The sequence below is a fragment of the Choloepus didactylus genome, chromosome 18, assembly GCF_015220235.1.
Source record: "Choloepus didactylus isolate mChoDid1 chromosome 18, mChoDid1.pri, whole genome shotgun sequence".
Classification (NCBI taxonomy): domain Eukaryota; kingdom Metazoa; phylum Chordata; class Mammalia; order Pilosa; family Megalonychidae; genus Choloepus; species Choloepus didactylus.
The window spans coordinates 45,944,410-45,961,943 of NC_051324.1; the positions used below are offsets into that span (position 1 = coordinate 45,944,410).

The window sequence follows — 17,534 nt, forward strand, 5'->3', positions numbered from 1 at the left end:
TACATCATTGCACTTTTCTCGGTTTGTAATTATATGTTTATTTGTGTACTGTTTGGATTCTTTATCACCTGTCTCCCCAACGCATACCCAGACTGTAGGTTCCACAAGGGCAATGTCCATTTGACTTAACATTGCATCCTCAGCACCTAGCAGAGTAAGTGGCACTTAGTAGCCACTCAATAACTTGGAAGTATGAATAAATGAATGGTGGGTGGATAAATGGAAGAAGTTAGAAAACATAGTGCTACTCTTGTACACATTCATATAGCATTCACATTTGAAATATACTACCTAATTCTGATCATTTGACCCCCAAGAAGGCAAATCAGAGTCCAGAGAGAGAGTTATCTAAATTCACCAAGGGAAAAATGGAATGTTACCGTATGAGGCAAGATTAAAAAGACCGTGGGAAGATGGAGGTTGAGGATATGATCCATGTATATGAAAATATAAAGGGAATAGAGGTAGATTTGTTTACCAAACCCCAAACTGTTAGTGCTAAGAGAAATCTTTTGAAAACTAGACTCTGGACTGCCTAGAGAAGGGACCATGTGTTATTCAGTTCTATAGCCCCAGCATCTAGCATAATGCCTGGCACATAGGAGGGGCTCAAGAAATGTATATTGAACTGCCCTGTTGTTGAAGCTTAAAGGAGATATACTTGGGTGTTGGGATAGGTATTATGTAATTATTCACTTGGGAAACCCCAGAGACAAAACAAATAAAAAATAAAAAATAAATGAATAAGAAAAAAGCATGAATAGGGTCAAGAAAGTTTCCTTTATATGTATGGACAATAGCTATACAATGGACTGTTTCAGGGACATTAGGGCTATTCAAGGCCCATCCCTTGACCTTTGAGATCACCCTTGTGAAGGGCAATTACCATGTACTCTCCAAAAATGCATCTTCTTTCCACTCGCAGGGACCAAATTCCAAACTGCATAAAGCTTTGGTCTCACCCTACCTCACATTGTCATCTCCCTCAGTGCCTTCCTGACTCATGGACGCATGCCCTTTTAGTCCCCTGAGCATATTCCACTCTGTTTCCCACCAAAGAAGGGAAAATCCCAGAAGGTGGTGCCCTTCAATCAACAGTAAAAATGGCTGCATCTCTAAGGGCAACCAGGGCCTAAGCCTGGTATTCCTGAGCCCACAGCAGGGAGGCCATTAGCCCCAGGCCCAAGAATCCCTGCAACCAGCATCCCTTGCAGTTAGCCTTCCATCCCTGGCACTTAACCCCCTGGCCCCATAAGCAGCGACATTTCAAATAGTTTTTCTTGGAGACATGGAGGGTTCAAAAGAATTCTTGCACATTAAAAAAAATAATAAATCCTCCAAAAACTGCTATGGAACTGCTCGACCTCACTTATTTCTCCCCCCTCCTAGCATTGTGGAGCTTGAAGAAAGGTTGAGGTCTTGGACGTCATTTCCGTCAGCCTCATCCCAGGCTTATCTGAGCCAGCTCCAGGGTTTCACCATAGGTGGTATCAGAGTCTCCAGCCCCCAGAGATGTGAGAGCTGCATCTTGTCCCAAAGCTGGGCGTGAAGACACAAAGCATTAAGGAAATAGATACCTGGACGCTTGTCAATGGTGTGGTGATGCTTCGCGGAAACTAGGTTTCCTCCCTTAGGCTTCCCACCCCTCCCCTTCTAGCAGCCTATAAATCACTAAGTATTAAAGACTGTCTGAGGACCCTGCTCTCCCACTCCTCTCCTGGGGCGCCCTGCCAGGCAGAAGGCTGAAGACTGAACTGGGAGAAAAGAGAGAATGGGCAGCAGGCAGGGATGCCCATCATTCATCAGCCAAACACAGTGGCCAGTCACTCTTTCTAGCAGTGTTCTGGTGGGCTGGGTGGGCAACACAGCCAGCGTTTTCTGGCAGTGCAGAGCACAGTCCAGCAAGAGTTCCCCTTATTTGACTGCCCACCCCTAGAGGTAGAGAGACAGAGGCAAGGGGTAAGTCCCTTTCTCTTTTGATTTAGGTAGTTTCAGAGTTATAGCACATTTTCCGCTATGGGTGGATTCTTAGCTCCTCTCTCACCCTCTTCTGTCTAGTACCCCCTAAGGCTTCCTCTCATAGCTTCTCTTTTGACCCACAAAGGGCTTTATCCCTTTACCTGGCACACTTCAGAAGTTTCTTAAGAGTCCCTGTCTCCTGAGGGCTGGCAGGCTTTCTTAAAGGGCAGCACCACCCTTCTACCTCCATTAATCTTTCTCTGCTTTCTCTTTAATGGAAATCCCCAGCTCCCCCCCTCCCTTTCCCCTCCTCCCTCCGAGGTAGGGAAGCTTGGAGAAGGGGTATGGATTTGGTCCTAGGCTAGCCCACTGGAGACAGAGACATAAATAGTAATGCTTTCGCCCAGGGGAAGTTCCAAGAAATGTTCAGCTCCCACACCAGGAGCAGCTAGAACCCACCAGACTCAACTTCATAATTCTGAGTACCTGCTTCCCCTACAATATAAATAAAATCAGAGTTTAGGGAGTTTAGAGCTGGGAGAGGTGATAGAGGCAGAGGAGCAGGGTATGGCATGGCTGGTTTGGCCTGTATTCCTAACTCTGACCTTCAACCCCTGGGTCAGAAGTGGACTTCTAGGGCTGGGTCCTTCTGACCTAGTCCACTGAGTACCCTAGTAGTGGTTACAAACCCAGGCTTTGGAAGCAGGTGGACCAGAGCTCTGTTGCTTATAGCTATAAAACCTTCAACAGGTTTCCTAACCTCTCTGAGCTTCTGTTTCCTCACCTGTAAAATGAGGATAATTATATCTACTGTATCGGGCAGTTGTAAGGTATTAAATGAGATGATGTGTGCAAATTGCCTTAACCTGTAGAAAGCAGTCAATAAGTGGAAGCTTTCTTCTCTGTGTCCCATGTAGTGGGGACACATGGCTTGTAACATTCTGGCTAGGTTGCTTCCTTCCTGGGGCCCTGATATCTTCACCAGCGGTGGGGACTTCTTTGGCACTGATTCAGGGATCCCAAGGTCTCTAACTTGTTCAGGGAAGCATTCATAATTGGGTGTACGGGGTCAAGAAATTGACAGGGTTGGTATCTAAACCCTGACTCAACTTTCTGGGCAAACACCCAGGAGGCCAGAGAATTGGATGGAGTGTCTGGGTTGGGACTTCCAGGGAAGGTGCCAAATTGTGTGATATTATCAGAGTGGCATGGAGGAAGCAAGGCCAAGCTACTTCCTACCCCAGCAGAATACAGGCTACTTTGTACATTACCAGGCCTTTACCCAAACTGAATGGAAGCAGGGGTCACAGAGGTCACTGGTGGAATGTGCTGGAACATTCCAGGCCCTTCCACTGCATAACACAACTCCTGGAGGCATTGAGCCATCAGGGGCTTCCCAAAGTGGTTATAAGATCTTTACCCTCCACCATACACGGAAGGAGAAATCACCTGCTCTGAAAGTGCCACCAAGTTACTAAGAGGGAAGAATGTCAGTCCAGCCTTCAGGGACTTTTTCTTTAGAGAGACTTGGCTGCCAAGGCCATTTTGTTGAGCTGGAGCCATCATGTGGAATAGATGTGTTGGGTCCAGGAAATCCACAGGAAAGACCAGGAATAGATGCCTAATTTCAGGCAGGGCTGAAGAGTTGGATGGGATGTCACTGTGCTTTATTCTTTCGGTCGGAAGCAGATTTACAGTGCAGCAAACGAAACTGAAAAGTCAGAGCCCCTCACTTACACAGGCCCCTTCCGAGGCCCTGGAACTAATTCTATGTTTGTAACTTTTTACTCTTCTCCTAAAAGAGGCACCCTAAAATGATCTAAGCATCAGGCCTCACGAAACCTGGAGCCTTCCCCACTTTCAGTCTGCAGAGCTTTTAGCTGCAACACCCAGGAGTGGTCAGAAATATTAGTTGGAGAAACAGTTGAATTCTTAAGTAACCAACATTAGCTCAACTTTACTGGATGCACTGACAAGAAATAACAGAGCGAACGAGTCTGTTTGCTCAGAGAGTTGGGGAGAAAGGACAAATACAAAATGACTTAGGGGAAATTTAAAACCTACCTATAAGCATGTAAAAAATAGTGGGCTACAAACTGAATATCCAAGACCTAAGGGAATCATTCGTGTGTTACAAGTTCATTTGAGGACTGTCTGGAGGAAGTGAGCTAATTGGAAGTTGAAGAAGTTGATGGAGAGGAAGACAGAGTTGCAGGGAGGGGGAAATCTCATTTACCATGGTACAGACAATCAAATCAAATAAGAATCTATTACAAAAGCCCTTTATAGGTAATATTTTGGGCTCTGAAAATCAGATCTGGAGAGTATGCCCTGGGTCTAAAGGAAATCCAATATCTTTGGTTTGGATTTTCATGATACCTGATGCCTGAGTTACTGCATGGTGTGAGGGGAAGGGAAGAGGGGATGGATGTGGGATCAGGAGAATGTTAAGGGTAATGTCATGTATTTGCCAGAGGGGCGGTTGTATTTTTGAGGCAGAGAGACTAGAAGGCGGCAAGTTGGAATGACAGTGGAGAACAGAGGTCTAAAGGGTAATGAAACAATAGGCCTTTCAATTTATACACAGTCTACTCGGAATGAACTTAACTATATCTCCTTTGCAGAGACTTTCATCTCTGGAGGTCCTGGGAAAGTCAGGTATGGGGGATGCATACTGTTCCAAGGGGAGTGCTGCTCTGGAAACCAGCTGGTTCTCCAAGGTACCCACAATCACATGACGCCAGATCTGCACAGTAGAAATAGAGTGTATTTTAATTCATTGTCTGTGAAGCACCATCTGCCTCATGGTCACAGGGCTAGGTGTTAAAGAAAGTAGAAGATGACCAAGACACATCTGTTCCCCTTAGGAAGCTTATATTTCTCTATATAAGGAAAATATATAGATAGATATATGTCCTGGACATTTAAAAAATGAGAAATACCATCTTGGTTCCATAGGCCAGACCAATCTTGTGTCTTTCACAGTGACCCTTTAGGAATATCATGAGGGTAGTTATATTTGTTTCCTGGGACATTTTCTTAAAGAGTGGCAGGATATCCCATACATCATGGATCTCATATCCATAAATTTATCTAAATCCTTTTTTTATAAAACAACTTGAGTAAGATATAATTTACATACCACAAAATTTACCTACTATAAATGTATGATATTTACTAAGTTTATAGAGTTGTGTAACCATCGCCACAATCCATCACCCCAAAAAAATTCCCTTGTGCCTGTATTCAGGCAATTCCTGCTTTCACCCCCAGCCCTAGGCAACCACTGATCTTTCTGTCTCTATAAATTTGCCTTTTCTGGACATTTCATATAAATGGAATCATACAGTATGTAGTCTTTTGCTTCTGTCTTCTTTCACTTAGTATAGTGTTTTAGAAGTCTATCCGTGTTGCAGCATGTCTTGTTAGTTTATTCTTTTTTTTATTGCTGAATAGTATGCCAGCTAAATTCTGTAGAAGCCATTTATAGTTTGAGGCAACACTGGGCTGGCTGCAGGATGCTGGTGCCCCGCCCTGCCCTGCTTCTGATATGCTAAGTAGCCTCTAGAAAGTCATTCCCTCATCCAAGGATCCATTTCCCCATCTATAAATTGAGAGGCTGAATCAAATAAAGTCTCCAAGGTCTCTTCCAATGCCTCTTTTAAAAATCAACTTAATATTTTTTTGGAGTGCCACTAGATCCAATATTCCTGGATTTTTATATCTCTGATCCCACATTTATCCTTTACTTATTTTAAAACTGCTATCTTATCTTTTATGATTAAGGATGACAATCAACTTTTAAAAGGCTGCAGTTTAAATCCTCGTACATTGCTGGTGGAAATACAAAATGATTCAGCTGCTATGGCCAAGTTAAACAGAGATATTATGATAAAACCCTGCGATTCCACTCCTAGTTATATATCCTAATGAATTGGAAATAGGTACAACAAACTAATACATGCACATGCATATTCATAGCAGGACTATTCATTAACAGGTGAATGGATAAACACATTGTGGTATATCCATACAGTGGAATATTACTTTGCCACAAAAAGGAATGAAGTACTGGTGCATGCTACAAACAAAATGAACCTCCAAAACATTATCCTACAGTGAAAGAAAAGGTCACATATTGTAGATTCCATTTATATGAATATCCAGAATGGATAAATCCATAGAGACAGAAGCAGATTGTTGGCTGCTAGGGGCTGGTGGGAGGGAGAAGAATAGGAAATAAAACAGCTTAATGGGTAGGGGTTTATTATATTGGAGCGATGGAATTGTTTTCGAACCAGATAGAGGTGGTGGTTGTATAACATTGTGAATGTACTTAATGTCGCTGAATTGTTCACTTTAAAATGGAAACTTTTAAGTTATATGAATTTCACCTCAATAAACTATTTTTTTTTTTTAGGCTGCAGTTTAGCAAGAAAATTTGATTCCCACAGAGAGCACAAGAAGAGTTATGAAGTAAATGTCATTCAGTCTGAGTGAAGGAGAACGAGCAAGTGAGATAACTGGGAATGAAGACAGAAAGTTGTAGGCCGCAGCAAGGGATAAACTGTGTCAGAGAAAGAATCGAAGGTCAAAATCCAGGTCATCTGGTTACCCTGGGAGTAAGAGGGAAGGGGTACAGGGAAGGAGGCTACCACAGTAGGAAAAGGTGCTGAGGGATAGGACCCCCTCCCTACTCTGTTCCCATAACCTCATTCATTCCCTCAACCCTCCTTCCCAATCCCTCTCAGGCTGCTCTGCTCCTTCAGTTCTGACCCCATTTTCTCAAGATCTCATTCCCTGAGGAGCTGGGCCTGACATTTCAGACAGAGGCTGAGTTAAAGGAGGGAGGTCAGAAAGAGACATTGTGTGTCTGCGTCATCTTATTTTCTGTTTTACTATTTTGGAACTGGGGGAAGGGGGGCAAAGATGCAAGCACTTAAACATTTACCAGCAAGTTCAGAGATAATCCCCAGGTACCAAGAAATATCAAGACTTCTCTGTTCTCTGCTGAACAATTGCTACTGGGTATATGATATTTTGAGGGTTAAAAATGGTGATTTAGATCTCCCACTCTGGTTGGTTATTGTGGCATAAATGGGCACATAGGGTAGGGGATCAAGGTACCCGAGAAGTAGTGCCAGAGAGAGCCTTCAGAATTCGAAAGCTTGTCTTGGCTATGATAACCCCAGCCTTCTCTTCATCCAGTAGCCAGCAGGACAAGGCCTCTGTGCTGATTCTCTGATCTGCCAAAATTCCCCACAACCTTTTGTATTTGTAACCCCTTGGACTCTTGCAGCTTTTAAGGCCCCAAGCCTTACAAGGACTGCTTGGGGAGTAGCCATATCTCTGACTCACACTAGTAGGAAAAATAACTCAGATTCTGAGTCCTCACTTATTTGTTACAGTCAGGGACATCCCAAGAGCAGGCTGGATCAGGGGACTGAGTGCTTGCTATTGGGACTCTGTAAGGCAAATCATTCTCCAAAACTGAAACATAATTTTTTTATATACTTGGTATATGTAACCTTCCACTTTTGATGTTTTTTGAGTGCCTGCCTCAGACCTGAAGTCCCTGAAAGCAGGAACCAGGTCATGTGTCTCAATTGGAATAGGATCTTGCCCAGTGCTACTTCTGTCTATGGGTTTCAAGGTTTGCTAGGCATGAACCCTAGGGCAGGGGCCATGTTGCTGAATATTACTGCCACTCCCTCGTGCCTAGCTCAGGGTCTTGTACATAATGGTATTTCAACAAATTTGTGATGAGTGGATTAATTAACGACAATGATGTTGATAGGATAACAGTGGTGACAGTGACAAAAGTTTTCTTGCAGGTTAGAAGATGCTTTGTAAAGCAAGCACCTCCCTTTAGCAACATACAACCCCACAAAGCCATGGCTTCTTTCACTGGAGGAAACAGACATGGGTTGATCTTCAGATAAGGTCCTAATCCCCCATCATGTCCATGCCAGGAGAAGCTCTCAGTGACAGAGAAGGGAATAAGAGACAGCTTGTTGGGTATGATACCTGGTAAGGAGTGGACTGGGTTCCCTCAGGCATTCCTACCCTCTCACTCCTCCAGCTGGGGCCAACTTTACTATCTTTTGTCAGCAACTTATTTATCAGGAAAGACCATGACTCTCTGGACTCAGAAGATCCAATTCATCAGCTGTGTCACCTCTATTGGCTCTTCCTCCACTGTCCAGGTCCTTGATTCCTGGTATCTTGGCTTTGGAACGGAGCTTTGAACCCCACGTCCTTGGAACCACTGGTATTATACTTCTCTCATGGTACCATAATATCTCATTTTATCTTTAGAACAACTCTGTGAGATTGATGGAGCAGAGGAGATCTTGGCAAAGAGAGATGAAGCCACTCACCCAAAATGTTTCAAGATCCCTCATCCCAGGTCTTTTACCTCTTTCTACCTTTCATATGGCTCAACCAATAAAAATCATCCATCATCAACTAAGACTGCCTGAGAATTTACAGGTAGAGGAGTCCTAAAATGGTATAAGATGTCAGGCAAGAACAGACTTCAAGAGACCAACTGGCCGACCCTTTTGTCCTCAGGCAGGGCCAGTGATCTAAAAGTTGACTGTTGTTTGGGAAAGTACTTAAATCTTGAGTCAGAAGAATTGCATATAAGTCCTGGGTCTGCCATTTATGAACTGGATGATCTTGGGCAAGTCATCTAGCCTCTGTGACAGTCTTTCGGTAAAATGGATACTATAAAATCTGCGTTCTCACCATATGTACCTATTGGGAGAATTAAATGAGATGGTGTATTTGAAAGCTAGGAAGCACTAGACAAATGTTAACTAATTTTAACATCACAGCCAGATTTGCATCTTTGGAGACTCTTTGTGTAAAATATAAATAGTAATTCTTCTGTGTTTGTAATAAAGTTTTACTAGCATAGAGATTAGTAGTTCAGGTTCTGGAGTCAGGCTGTGTGGGTAACCTTGGAAATGTTATTTTCTCTCTGAAGCCTCAATGAAGAGAAGGTAATATACACCTCACACCATGGGCACGAGCATTACATGAGATAATGTACGCACCACACTGTGCTTAACACTTAGCTGGTATGGAGAAAGGAACTCAATGAATGTTAGCTGCTGCCCTTACTGATTTAATTAATGAAGATGCAGTGCAGAGTGATCCAATAGTGGATAGAGATCTGAGCTAGGAATCAAAAAGATACATCTATCTGGGCCTCAGTTGCCCCATCTGCATCAGGGCAAGAATTCATGTGTTTCCTCTTCCAGATTGTCATGAGGATTAAAAAAAAAAAAAAAAGTATATGAAGACTTTGAACTATGTGAAATTGAGGAACAATTTAAATGCAAGGTATTTTGAAAAAATGGAGTTAAGTTTACAAAGTCTGAGTTTTCATCAGTTCATCAGTTTTTGTTCATTCCTTCCTGCCTTTGGTCAGGTTGTCCCCTTCACAAAAAAGGAATACAGCATTTCCTCAGTCAAAAAAAACTTCAAATGTCAGATCTCAAAGTAAATCCTTGAAACCTCCAAGAGTGCACACTTTGCAAACAAAACCTTTCTTCAGGAGATTCCATTGCCTCCATTCATTCTGTGTATGTAGGCTGATTTTAATATTCAGCCACTTTTGAGTTTCCACTTTGTTTATTAACTGCTTTCAATATTTAATCCCAGAATGACTTCTCCTTGCCTCACAGTACGCCCCCAGATTACCTCCTTTTCTCTGATTAGTTAATATGTCTTCAGGGATACCTTCATTTTAACATTAAACTGGGCAAAAACAGAAATAGAAAGATAAATTGGTGGCAAGATCAAAAATAGAATTCACAGCTAAATATAAATCTGGAGGGAATTATCCAATTATTTGGATGGTCCCTTAACACAGACAACCCAGGGTTGATTGCCTTTGCTTTTTCCATATATAGAACAGAATGGTTGATAAATACAGAATAGTAATTTTTAATAGTACCTAATAAATGTTTTCTTTCCCAAATGCCTTCATATATATTATAGCAGGTGATTTTTCACAACTGCGTGCATTCTTTTTTGGGGACCAACCAGTCTCATTTTGACTTATATGACAGAATATTGAACTGGGAAGATTAGGATTTGCTAATGAGGTCTTTGTGGAAACCTGGGCAAGTTTCTCAGTCACTTTGTTCCTTCCACTCTGCTGAGTTAGACTTGGAATGGATGGCTCTGAAGGGAAAATCCCTGCTCTTTTTCAGAGTTCCAACTGAATTTGCAGGCTAGCAGCTGTTTCAGGTTGGACCAACACCAAGTAGGAACTTGGAAACGTGGAGAAAGACAAATGTGGGTGTCACATGAGGCACGGGAGCCATTAAGTGCGCGAATATTATGCAAATCGCATGCAAATGATATGCAAACTTTGTATTAATTTGTAGAATCTTGGTTTGGCGGTTGCAAGCAAGCACTGAGATCCTGTAAGGGATGACGACTAACATTTTTAGGCTAAACCAAAGGTAATGCGTTTTGAAGTTAGCGCTTTCTCGGTGCTGCCGGGACTCAACGACTGAAAGTTTGACGTCCCCCCCATACTTTATAAGGATTTCACTAGCTAGTGCCTGATAGCAGCCTACACCGACCCCCCACTCCCGCACAGCCTGACGTCACGCGACATCATATTTGCATACTACCTGGAGTTGGGTGTGACGCTCCCCCTTTCTGCGTCTTCTCATTGGCAGCGCCGGAGAACTAGCCCTCTTCCGGGCTGACCAATCAGCAGCCTTTTGGGCATAGGAAAGCAGGCTGGGGGTGGGGTGGGGGTGGAGTCTTGGGTTGGATCGCTAGGCTCATAAACCAATCATCCTCAGAAAAAGGAAGAATGATTCGTGGATTGGTCGAAAGAGGGGGGACTGGGGATCCGTAGGCCAATAGGAACTCTGAGCTGAGGGGGCTGGTCCCCGCCCCGTAGGACAGATAAGCAGAGGCAGAGGGGGTTGGGGGGCTGTGTGGGGCTCGCTGTGGGGCTGAGGCCGGCGGGCAGGCGGGCGGGCGGGCAATGGCGGGGGCCGCAGCGGGCGGCAGAGGCGGAGGTGCCTGGGGGCCGGGGCGTGGAGGGGCCGGGGGGCTCCGGCGGGGCTGTTCTCCCCCAGCCCCCGCCGGCTCTCCCCGGGCTGGGCTGCAGCCGCTCAGGGCCACGGTCCCCTTCCAGCTGCAGCACCCGCACCAGCGCCGGGACGGGGGTGGCCGCGCAGGTGAGCCGGGCCTGGAGCGGGTGCCGGGGGAGGAGCCGTTGGGGGAGGGGGACGCGTGACGAGGGGGGAGGGGTACGGGGGAAGTGTGAGGGGGAAGTGGATGGGGGCGAGGGAGGAGAAAAGGGGGTGCAAAGTTTGCGAGGGCCGAGGGAGCGAGAGCGAGGAGCCGTGAACGTGAGGCACACCGCCGAGACCCAGCGTGGAGGGAGTCGGGGCCGGGAGGTGAGGGGAGGGACCTGGCAGATGGAGGCTGGCTTTGGGGGCGTAACCGAAAAGTGGGCAGAAGTGTCGTGTGGGGGTGAGTGGAAGCTGCCGAGGGTGGGAGTGAGGTGAGGGAAGGAGTGGCGCGTGATGGGGGGCGCCCTGTGGGGAGGGCTGGCGCTGGGAGCCGGTGGGCGCTGGACGCCTGCACGGCGAGGGGGAGGGGCATGGAGGAGCGCCCCGCGGAGCCATGTGTTACTTCTCCGACTTCAGTTTGGCCCCAGCATCCCTCTCTACGGCTCTGGAGTTCTTCTCCCCACCACTTCACGTGCGCTTCCCTTTATGCCACCTCCTGGAGCCGATTTCATCTGAGCGGTTGGAATAAGTTAGTTTAAGGACTTTTACTGCTGTGTAAACCCTCCGCTCCCGATTCCCTACATTCCTCTCCTTATGGCCCAGAAGTTGTATGTTCCCAGATCATTGACCTGCCATCCCGTGTGTGTGTGTGTGTGTGTGTGTGTGTAGGACATGGACAGTTTTCCCCCTGCCCCCCACCTTCCCCGCCCCCAAGGTTGTATTGTCCTGGGCATTGCCAGCCAACGTGGCAGTGGGGTAAAAGCTACCAACAGTGCACTGTGGCAAATACCCCACTTTCTGAGCAGCCCTGAAACGGTGTCTTAATAGCAGCTTGATGTGGTGGGTGTGAGGAAACTAGGGAGGAGCCAGCTTAACCTTGCTTTCACACTCAAAGCTGTGACCAGTCCCACAAATGCAAGCAGTTAGGAAAGGGAAAAGAAACCTACTTGCATGAGGAGGTTGGCAGTAAGTTGAAAGTGAGGCTTGCATTTGATTCACACCAGATGTGAAAAGATCATTGCACACTTACAAAGCCCGAATCTGTACCAAATGTACAAAAGTCGTCATCCCTGCCATCTAATGGTTAATGACATTCTCTAAACCAGAGTCTCTTGAGATTTTTGAGATTACTAAATTTACTTGCTGCACATCCGCCTCCTAAAAATATAGCTACTGCAGTGCCTTGCTAGGTAGGTTTGGGATTAAGAGGGTTATTGAGGTGGAAAGTCCCCAAGTCTATCCTGACCTTTCTATAAATGTTAGCATCACATCTGGGAATGCAGAAACTTGGTCAAATCTGGTAGCAAGATGGTGACCGAGTAGTAAAAGTATGTGTAGAATCTGGCGGTGTAGAGCAAGGCAATGCCCAAACAAACTTATGCCTATCATGAGCTGTAAAGTAAACCACAAGACTACAAACCTGTTGGTTTTGTTTGGGCTCACTTGGAGCTCGGAAAAGTTAGTAGAACAGCAAGCACCAGAACCTTAATCACTTTTAGTAGAAGTCAACAGAAAGCTTGCCTATGTAGTATCTGGAAATCTGCATGCAATCCTATTTTAAGAGTAGTAATTTTGTGTCTACTATAGAACTGATATTAAAAGGGTAAATTTCAATGGATGCTGTGAAAGTGGGAAGAGTGTAGGTTCATTGCATGACCTGCTCCTTTTACAGAGAGCCAGGTGCCCTAAGATACTGGTAAAAACATAGGAAGCTTGAGCCCTGCATATCTTGTCAGGTGATTTAGGGCAAGCTGGGTCGATTCTTGCTTATGGATTGGACTGATCGATGATTTCTCCACCTATTAGTATCCCAGAGGTATTAATAAGGCACTTGCCTGGTGGATAGTGGGATTGTCTGTGGATTTTCAATGAGGCAGGAGAGAGGAAAAATAGAAGGAGAGAGTGGTCTGAGCCCATGGACTTCTTTGCGACAGACATTAGGGGAATGTTCTGGCCTTTGGTTTGGGGGCACATCAGGCCTTTAGCTTAAACTTTTGTGTGTATTTAGACTGTTTGCATTCCTTGGCCCAGAGAAGTGGCAGAGGTAGTTTCCTTCATGCCAGTAGGATACATGTCATAGAGGGAAACCCCTTGCTGTCATAAACTTTTGAGAGCATGGCGATAGGAATGAGAATGCCTGGGTTTCGAATCCAGGTTGTGCTGTTCACTAGCTATGTGGCCTTGAGGAAGTTACTTCTCTGCCTCATTTTCCTCCTTGTAAAATGTGGATAATACCTTCATCATAAGAATCAAACCTGTTAATAGATATATAGTGCTTAGAACAGTGCTTGTCACATAGAGGGTGCTATGAAAGTGTTTGCTGCTGCTTATATTGTTATTATTCCATTCCCCAAACCAAGGTGAGAGCACTGTTGGCCAGAGCCCGTTGTCTTTTCAGGCTTCAAAGAGCAAACCCAGATTGGTCTGAAACCAGTACTGCAGGTTTCAGAATTTCAGGGCCTCCCCTTGCACTTTTATTCCCTCATCTTTTAAAATTAGCTTTCTAAACAGGGCTCTGAAACCCAACTGTTTAAAAAGGCATATGAGCTGGGACTGGGTTTCAGGAACAATTAAGTTTCATCACTGTTTCTGTTTCCCATCTCAAAGTGATGTAACGCTCAGGGCTGTGCAGTTATCTCCCCGCCACACACCCTGTTGTGCACTTTACAAGATATATTAGACCTCATAAAAAGGATTATGTTGTAAAGAGCAGGATTTACCTTCTGTGGCCATTCACCCATAAGAGATGTCTACAAAAAGTGAGGAATGGCTTCATTTTTATGAGTCTGGCCTAGGGATGGGGAAGGCTGAAGAGAATGGAGAAGAAAATGAAGGTCAACTCTGAAAAAGCAAAGAGCCCCTAGTGATAGAAAACCCAGGATAAATGTCTTACTGTAATTTCCCCTTAAATTCTCTTGTCTTATGTTAATTGGAAGCTGCTAACTTTTATGTTCTTCCAGGGCCACTGATGATGGACAAAACGGGATTAGGTGGTGAACTGTTGGGGCTTCTAGCCTTGCCTATCCTGTTTACTGTCTCTGTCTCTGTCTCCCTAGAATGAAGATAATGTTTAATCCAGCTTTGCAAATTATTTCTCCAGTGGACCAGCCCCACTGGGGCGGGCTGGGGGCTGGGATGCTGCCTCTGCCCCTCCTTGGCCCAGTAGAACCTTCTTAAACTAGAGGTTGGCAGTCACAGCCTACAGGCCAAATCTGACCATCTGCCTGTTTTTATAAAGTTTTAATGGAACACAGCCACTCTCCTTCATTTAGGTATTGTCTATGGCTGCTTTTATGTTACAGTGGCAGAGTTGAGTAGTGGTGATAGAGCCTGTATGGCCCACAAAGTCTAAAATGTTTACTGTCTGGTACATTACAGAAAAAGTTTTCCCACCTTTGTCTTAAACAGTATATCTGACCGTTAATCTTATATAAAGATCCGTTTCAAATGTGTGTACCATTTGCCCATTGTCATAAAGTCTAATGAGGTCAAGAAAACTAACAAGAATGTATCCCAACTCAAATTTGAGGGGAAAAGGGTATCATCTGCTTCCAGCCAGTTCTTAGTTTTTGTGGAAGATCACATGTGAATCCAGGCAGGTGATGTGTTCAGTAGATGTAAACTAATTTGAATTTACCTAAAAGCTTAACTGTTAGGTAAATTTGCTCCCCCTCTGCTTATATGACACCAAACCCAACAACGCACAACTGCATAGATCACATTTCAAAATCAGACAGAAATTTCTTTAGACTTATCTCCTGTTTTGGATTTTTCTTGTTAGCTTTTCTTTTTCTGAACAGATCATTGAGAGCTGGCGAAAGTTGTGGTTGTCCTAAAAGTACTGGCTTCTCCACAGGGACATAGGAAAAGTAGTTTCTATCAAATGTTGTCTTGGTTCCCCAGGATGGCCATTTGAAGGAATATAAAGCAGCATTCTTATGCCATTGGTAATTATTAAGCTTTCTTTCTTTGCAGTGCTTTGAAAACTCAGTCCTTGGGGGCTGGGTGTTTAGATAGGCATGGAACCACATAAAGGAAGTTGCTCATTAGAGACTGGGAGAAAGCCCTTACCAAACCATGGTCCTTCTGGCTCCTAGTGCCTGAAACAACCTGAGTTAGCATCGAGTATAACCTTTCTATGCCAAGGACCTGCCTTGCTATAGTGAGGCTTAGGGATATAGTTAAAATCCTTTAAGATGTACAATTGTCCTTCAGAAATTGGTGATTGAGGCAGTTTCTGTTTGGGAAGCATTAAACTCAAGACACTTACCAGCCTGACACTGCCAACAGTTGCTTTTGACAGCTCTGCTAGCACCAGCCACATGATCGGCAAAAGATACTGCTGGAGTATCTGACTCTCAGATGTTATCACCAGTGATGGTATCCTTGAACTTGGGGGCTATGTTTATCCCTTTGATACCCAAAGGCATGTGGGTCCATGTGTTCTTTAGTGTTTTGAATAGCAAAGGATTATATAGTATGGGAAGTTTTTCACTTCTGTAACAGAGATAGGAGATTTAAACAATTTGAGGACAGTGGAGGAGGAGTGGCAACAACAGTGGAGTGTGGCGATAAGAGAACATCATTCTCTCTGGCTTCAAATGGATATCTCTAGAATATTTGGGGCAGGGTTGCAAAACTTTGTTGGGATGATGGCAATTTGAGTGTCACCAAGGGTGGCTGGTGGGCTTGGCCAGCCAGGGGACGTTTCACCTGCATTTTCTGCTAGTTTATACTGAAAGGTGTGCGGAGCAGCAGGGCCACACTATTGATCTTCATGGAACTGCTGGAAATAAGGTTCTGCCTCCAGATTCTTAGACCTCTCATGTAGAGCCTTTCTACCAAAAGATTCGGACGTTAGCACATGAAATGTTGGGTGGGAGGGTAGGTCTGCCTTTCAAGTTCTTTATTGGCACTGTCACATATACCAAATGCTATTTGATACCAACTCATAATATCAAGTCAAATGCTTTGAATAGACTTAACTGTGGTTACTCTTATGCCACAGGCAGTTTGGAGCTCTTTTAAGGAGCTGGAAAGGACAACCTTTTGTTTCCTTTCCAGTCCATAGTGAAGGTAGGTGCTCCACAATGAGTTACTTTAGTGAGAATGGACAGTCTCTTTGTAGGTTAAGTTCCACCCCACTTTGAGGTGGATGTTGCCCTTCCCAGACATAGATGAGAGAGCAGGGAAGAGTGGGAGCAGAGCCAGGATGAGTGGGAAATCTGGTCAACTTTCCACCTCTACCTTAGTTGAATCTTCACAGGATTACTCCATGATTTAGTTTGCAGGGTTATGAGTTAACCAAATGTTAGCCAAATCTATTCACATTGTTAGGTCAAAAACAAATCCTAACCACAGATATAAAAAGTTTTGGATTATGTTTGGAGTGTATACATGTAAGTGCTCCTAGTTCCTCTGTTAGTGTGGGGACTGTGAACAGGCAGTGGTTCTCGGGAACAGCTGTATGGTGGGAGGCTCTTGCAGCTGGCTGCATGGCTCATGGTGCATGCCTCATGGTTCCCACTGAACCTCCTTGTTTTTAAAACTCTTCTTGGCACTTTGCTTTCTGCTCTACACTGTTCTTCAGAATCACTACAACAAAGCCTAATGCCCAGCTTTAGAGTCATTTAAATGTTTATTCTTAGGCCCAAATAAGCCTCAATTGGCTTTTACAGTGTGGGAGCACAATAGCAAATCCAGGGTGGCTTTAATGAACTTAAAAGAACGCTATCAAAGTATTTCATAACAGAAGAACTTTTAACTCCAGCCCCTGGGGGATCTGGAACAGAAGGCGAGGCCATGTACAGACGCTTACTCTGCCCTGCTCAGGCACACAGGTTGTGGGTTTGCTCACGAGCTTCAGGCAGCTGATGCTGGGGGTGGATGGAGCTGAGCTCTGCCTGTGATTTAGCAGTTCATGCTTCTAGCCTCCTAATAAAAGGATGGAAGTTGGGGGAGACCTGGAAGACTCTTCTGAGGGACCAGAAGCAGCAGGCCTGTGGTCAAGGATTGGGGAGGCTTTTCTCGGAGGCTGCCTGAGTGTGGCTCCTTAGAGGATGGACAGGACTTGGCAGAGCACAGTTCTAAGTTTGGGATGCCTCTTCTCTGACCCTGAGTGCTCTTTCCTGCAAATGGTGTGTGGCTTTTCCAGAGGGACCACATTTATTAGGGGGCAGCTAAGTCCACCACCAGCTCTGCTACTTGAATCCCTTATCATCTGATTCTAAATGATGATACAAGACCATTGAGGAATTGCCTCCTTAAGGGGCAAACGTGGGATTAAATATACAACTTTTAAAG

The 17,534-nt window shown here is 44.8% G+C and overlaps 1 protein-coding gene across 1 annotated transcript in view; it reads left to right on the top strand.

Moving 5' to 3' along the window:
• The first annotated feature begins 10,978 nt into the window (after positions 1-10,978).
• FAM117A (family with sequence similarity 117 member A) overlaps positions 10,979-17,534 on the top strand; it is a 40,193-nt gene continuing 33,637 nt past the window's right edge. Inside the window, exon 1 of the mRNA XM_037809122.1 lies at positions 10,979-11,174. Within this exon, the coding sequence (XP_037665050.1) occupies positions 10,979-11,174 (196 nt within the window). The remainder of the gene's footprint in view (positions 11,175-17,534) is intronic.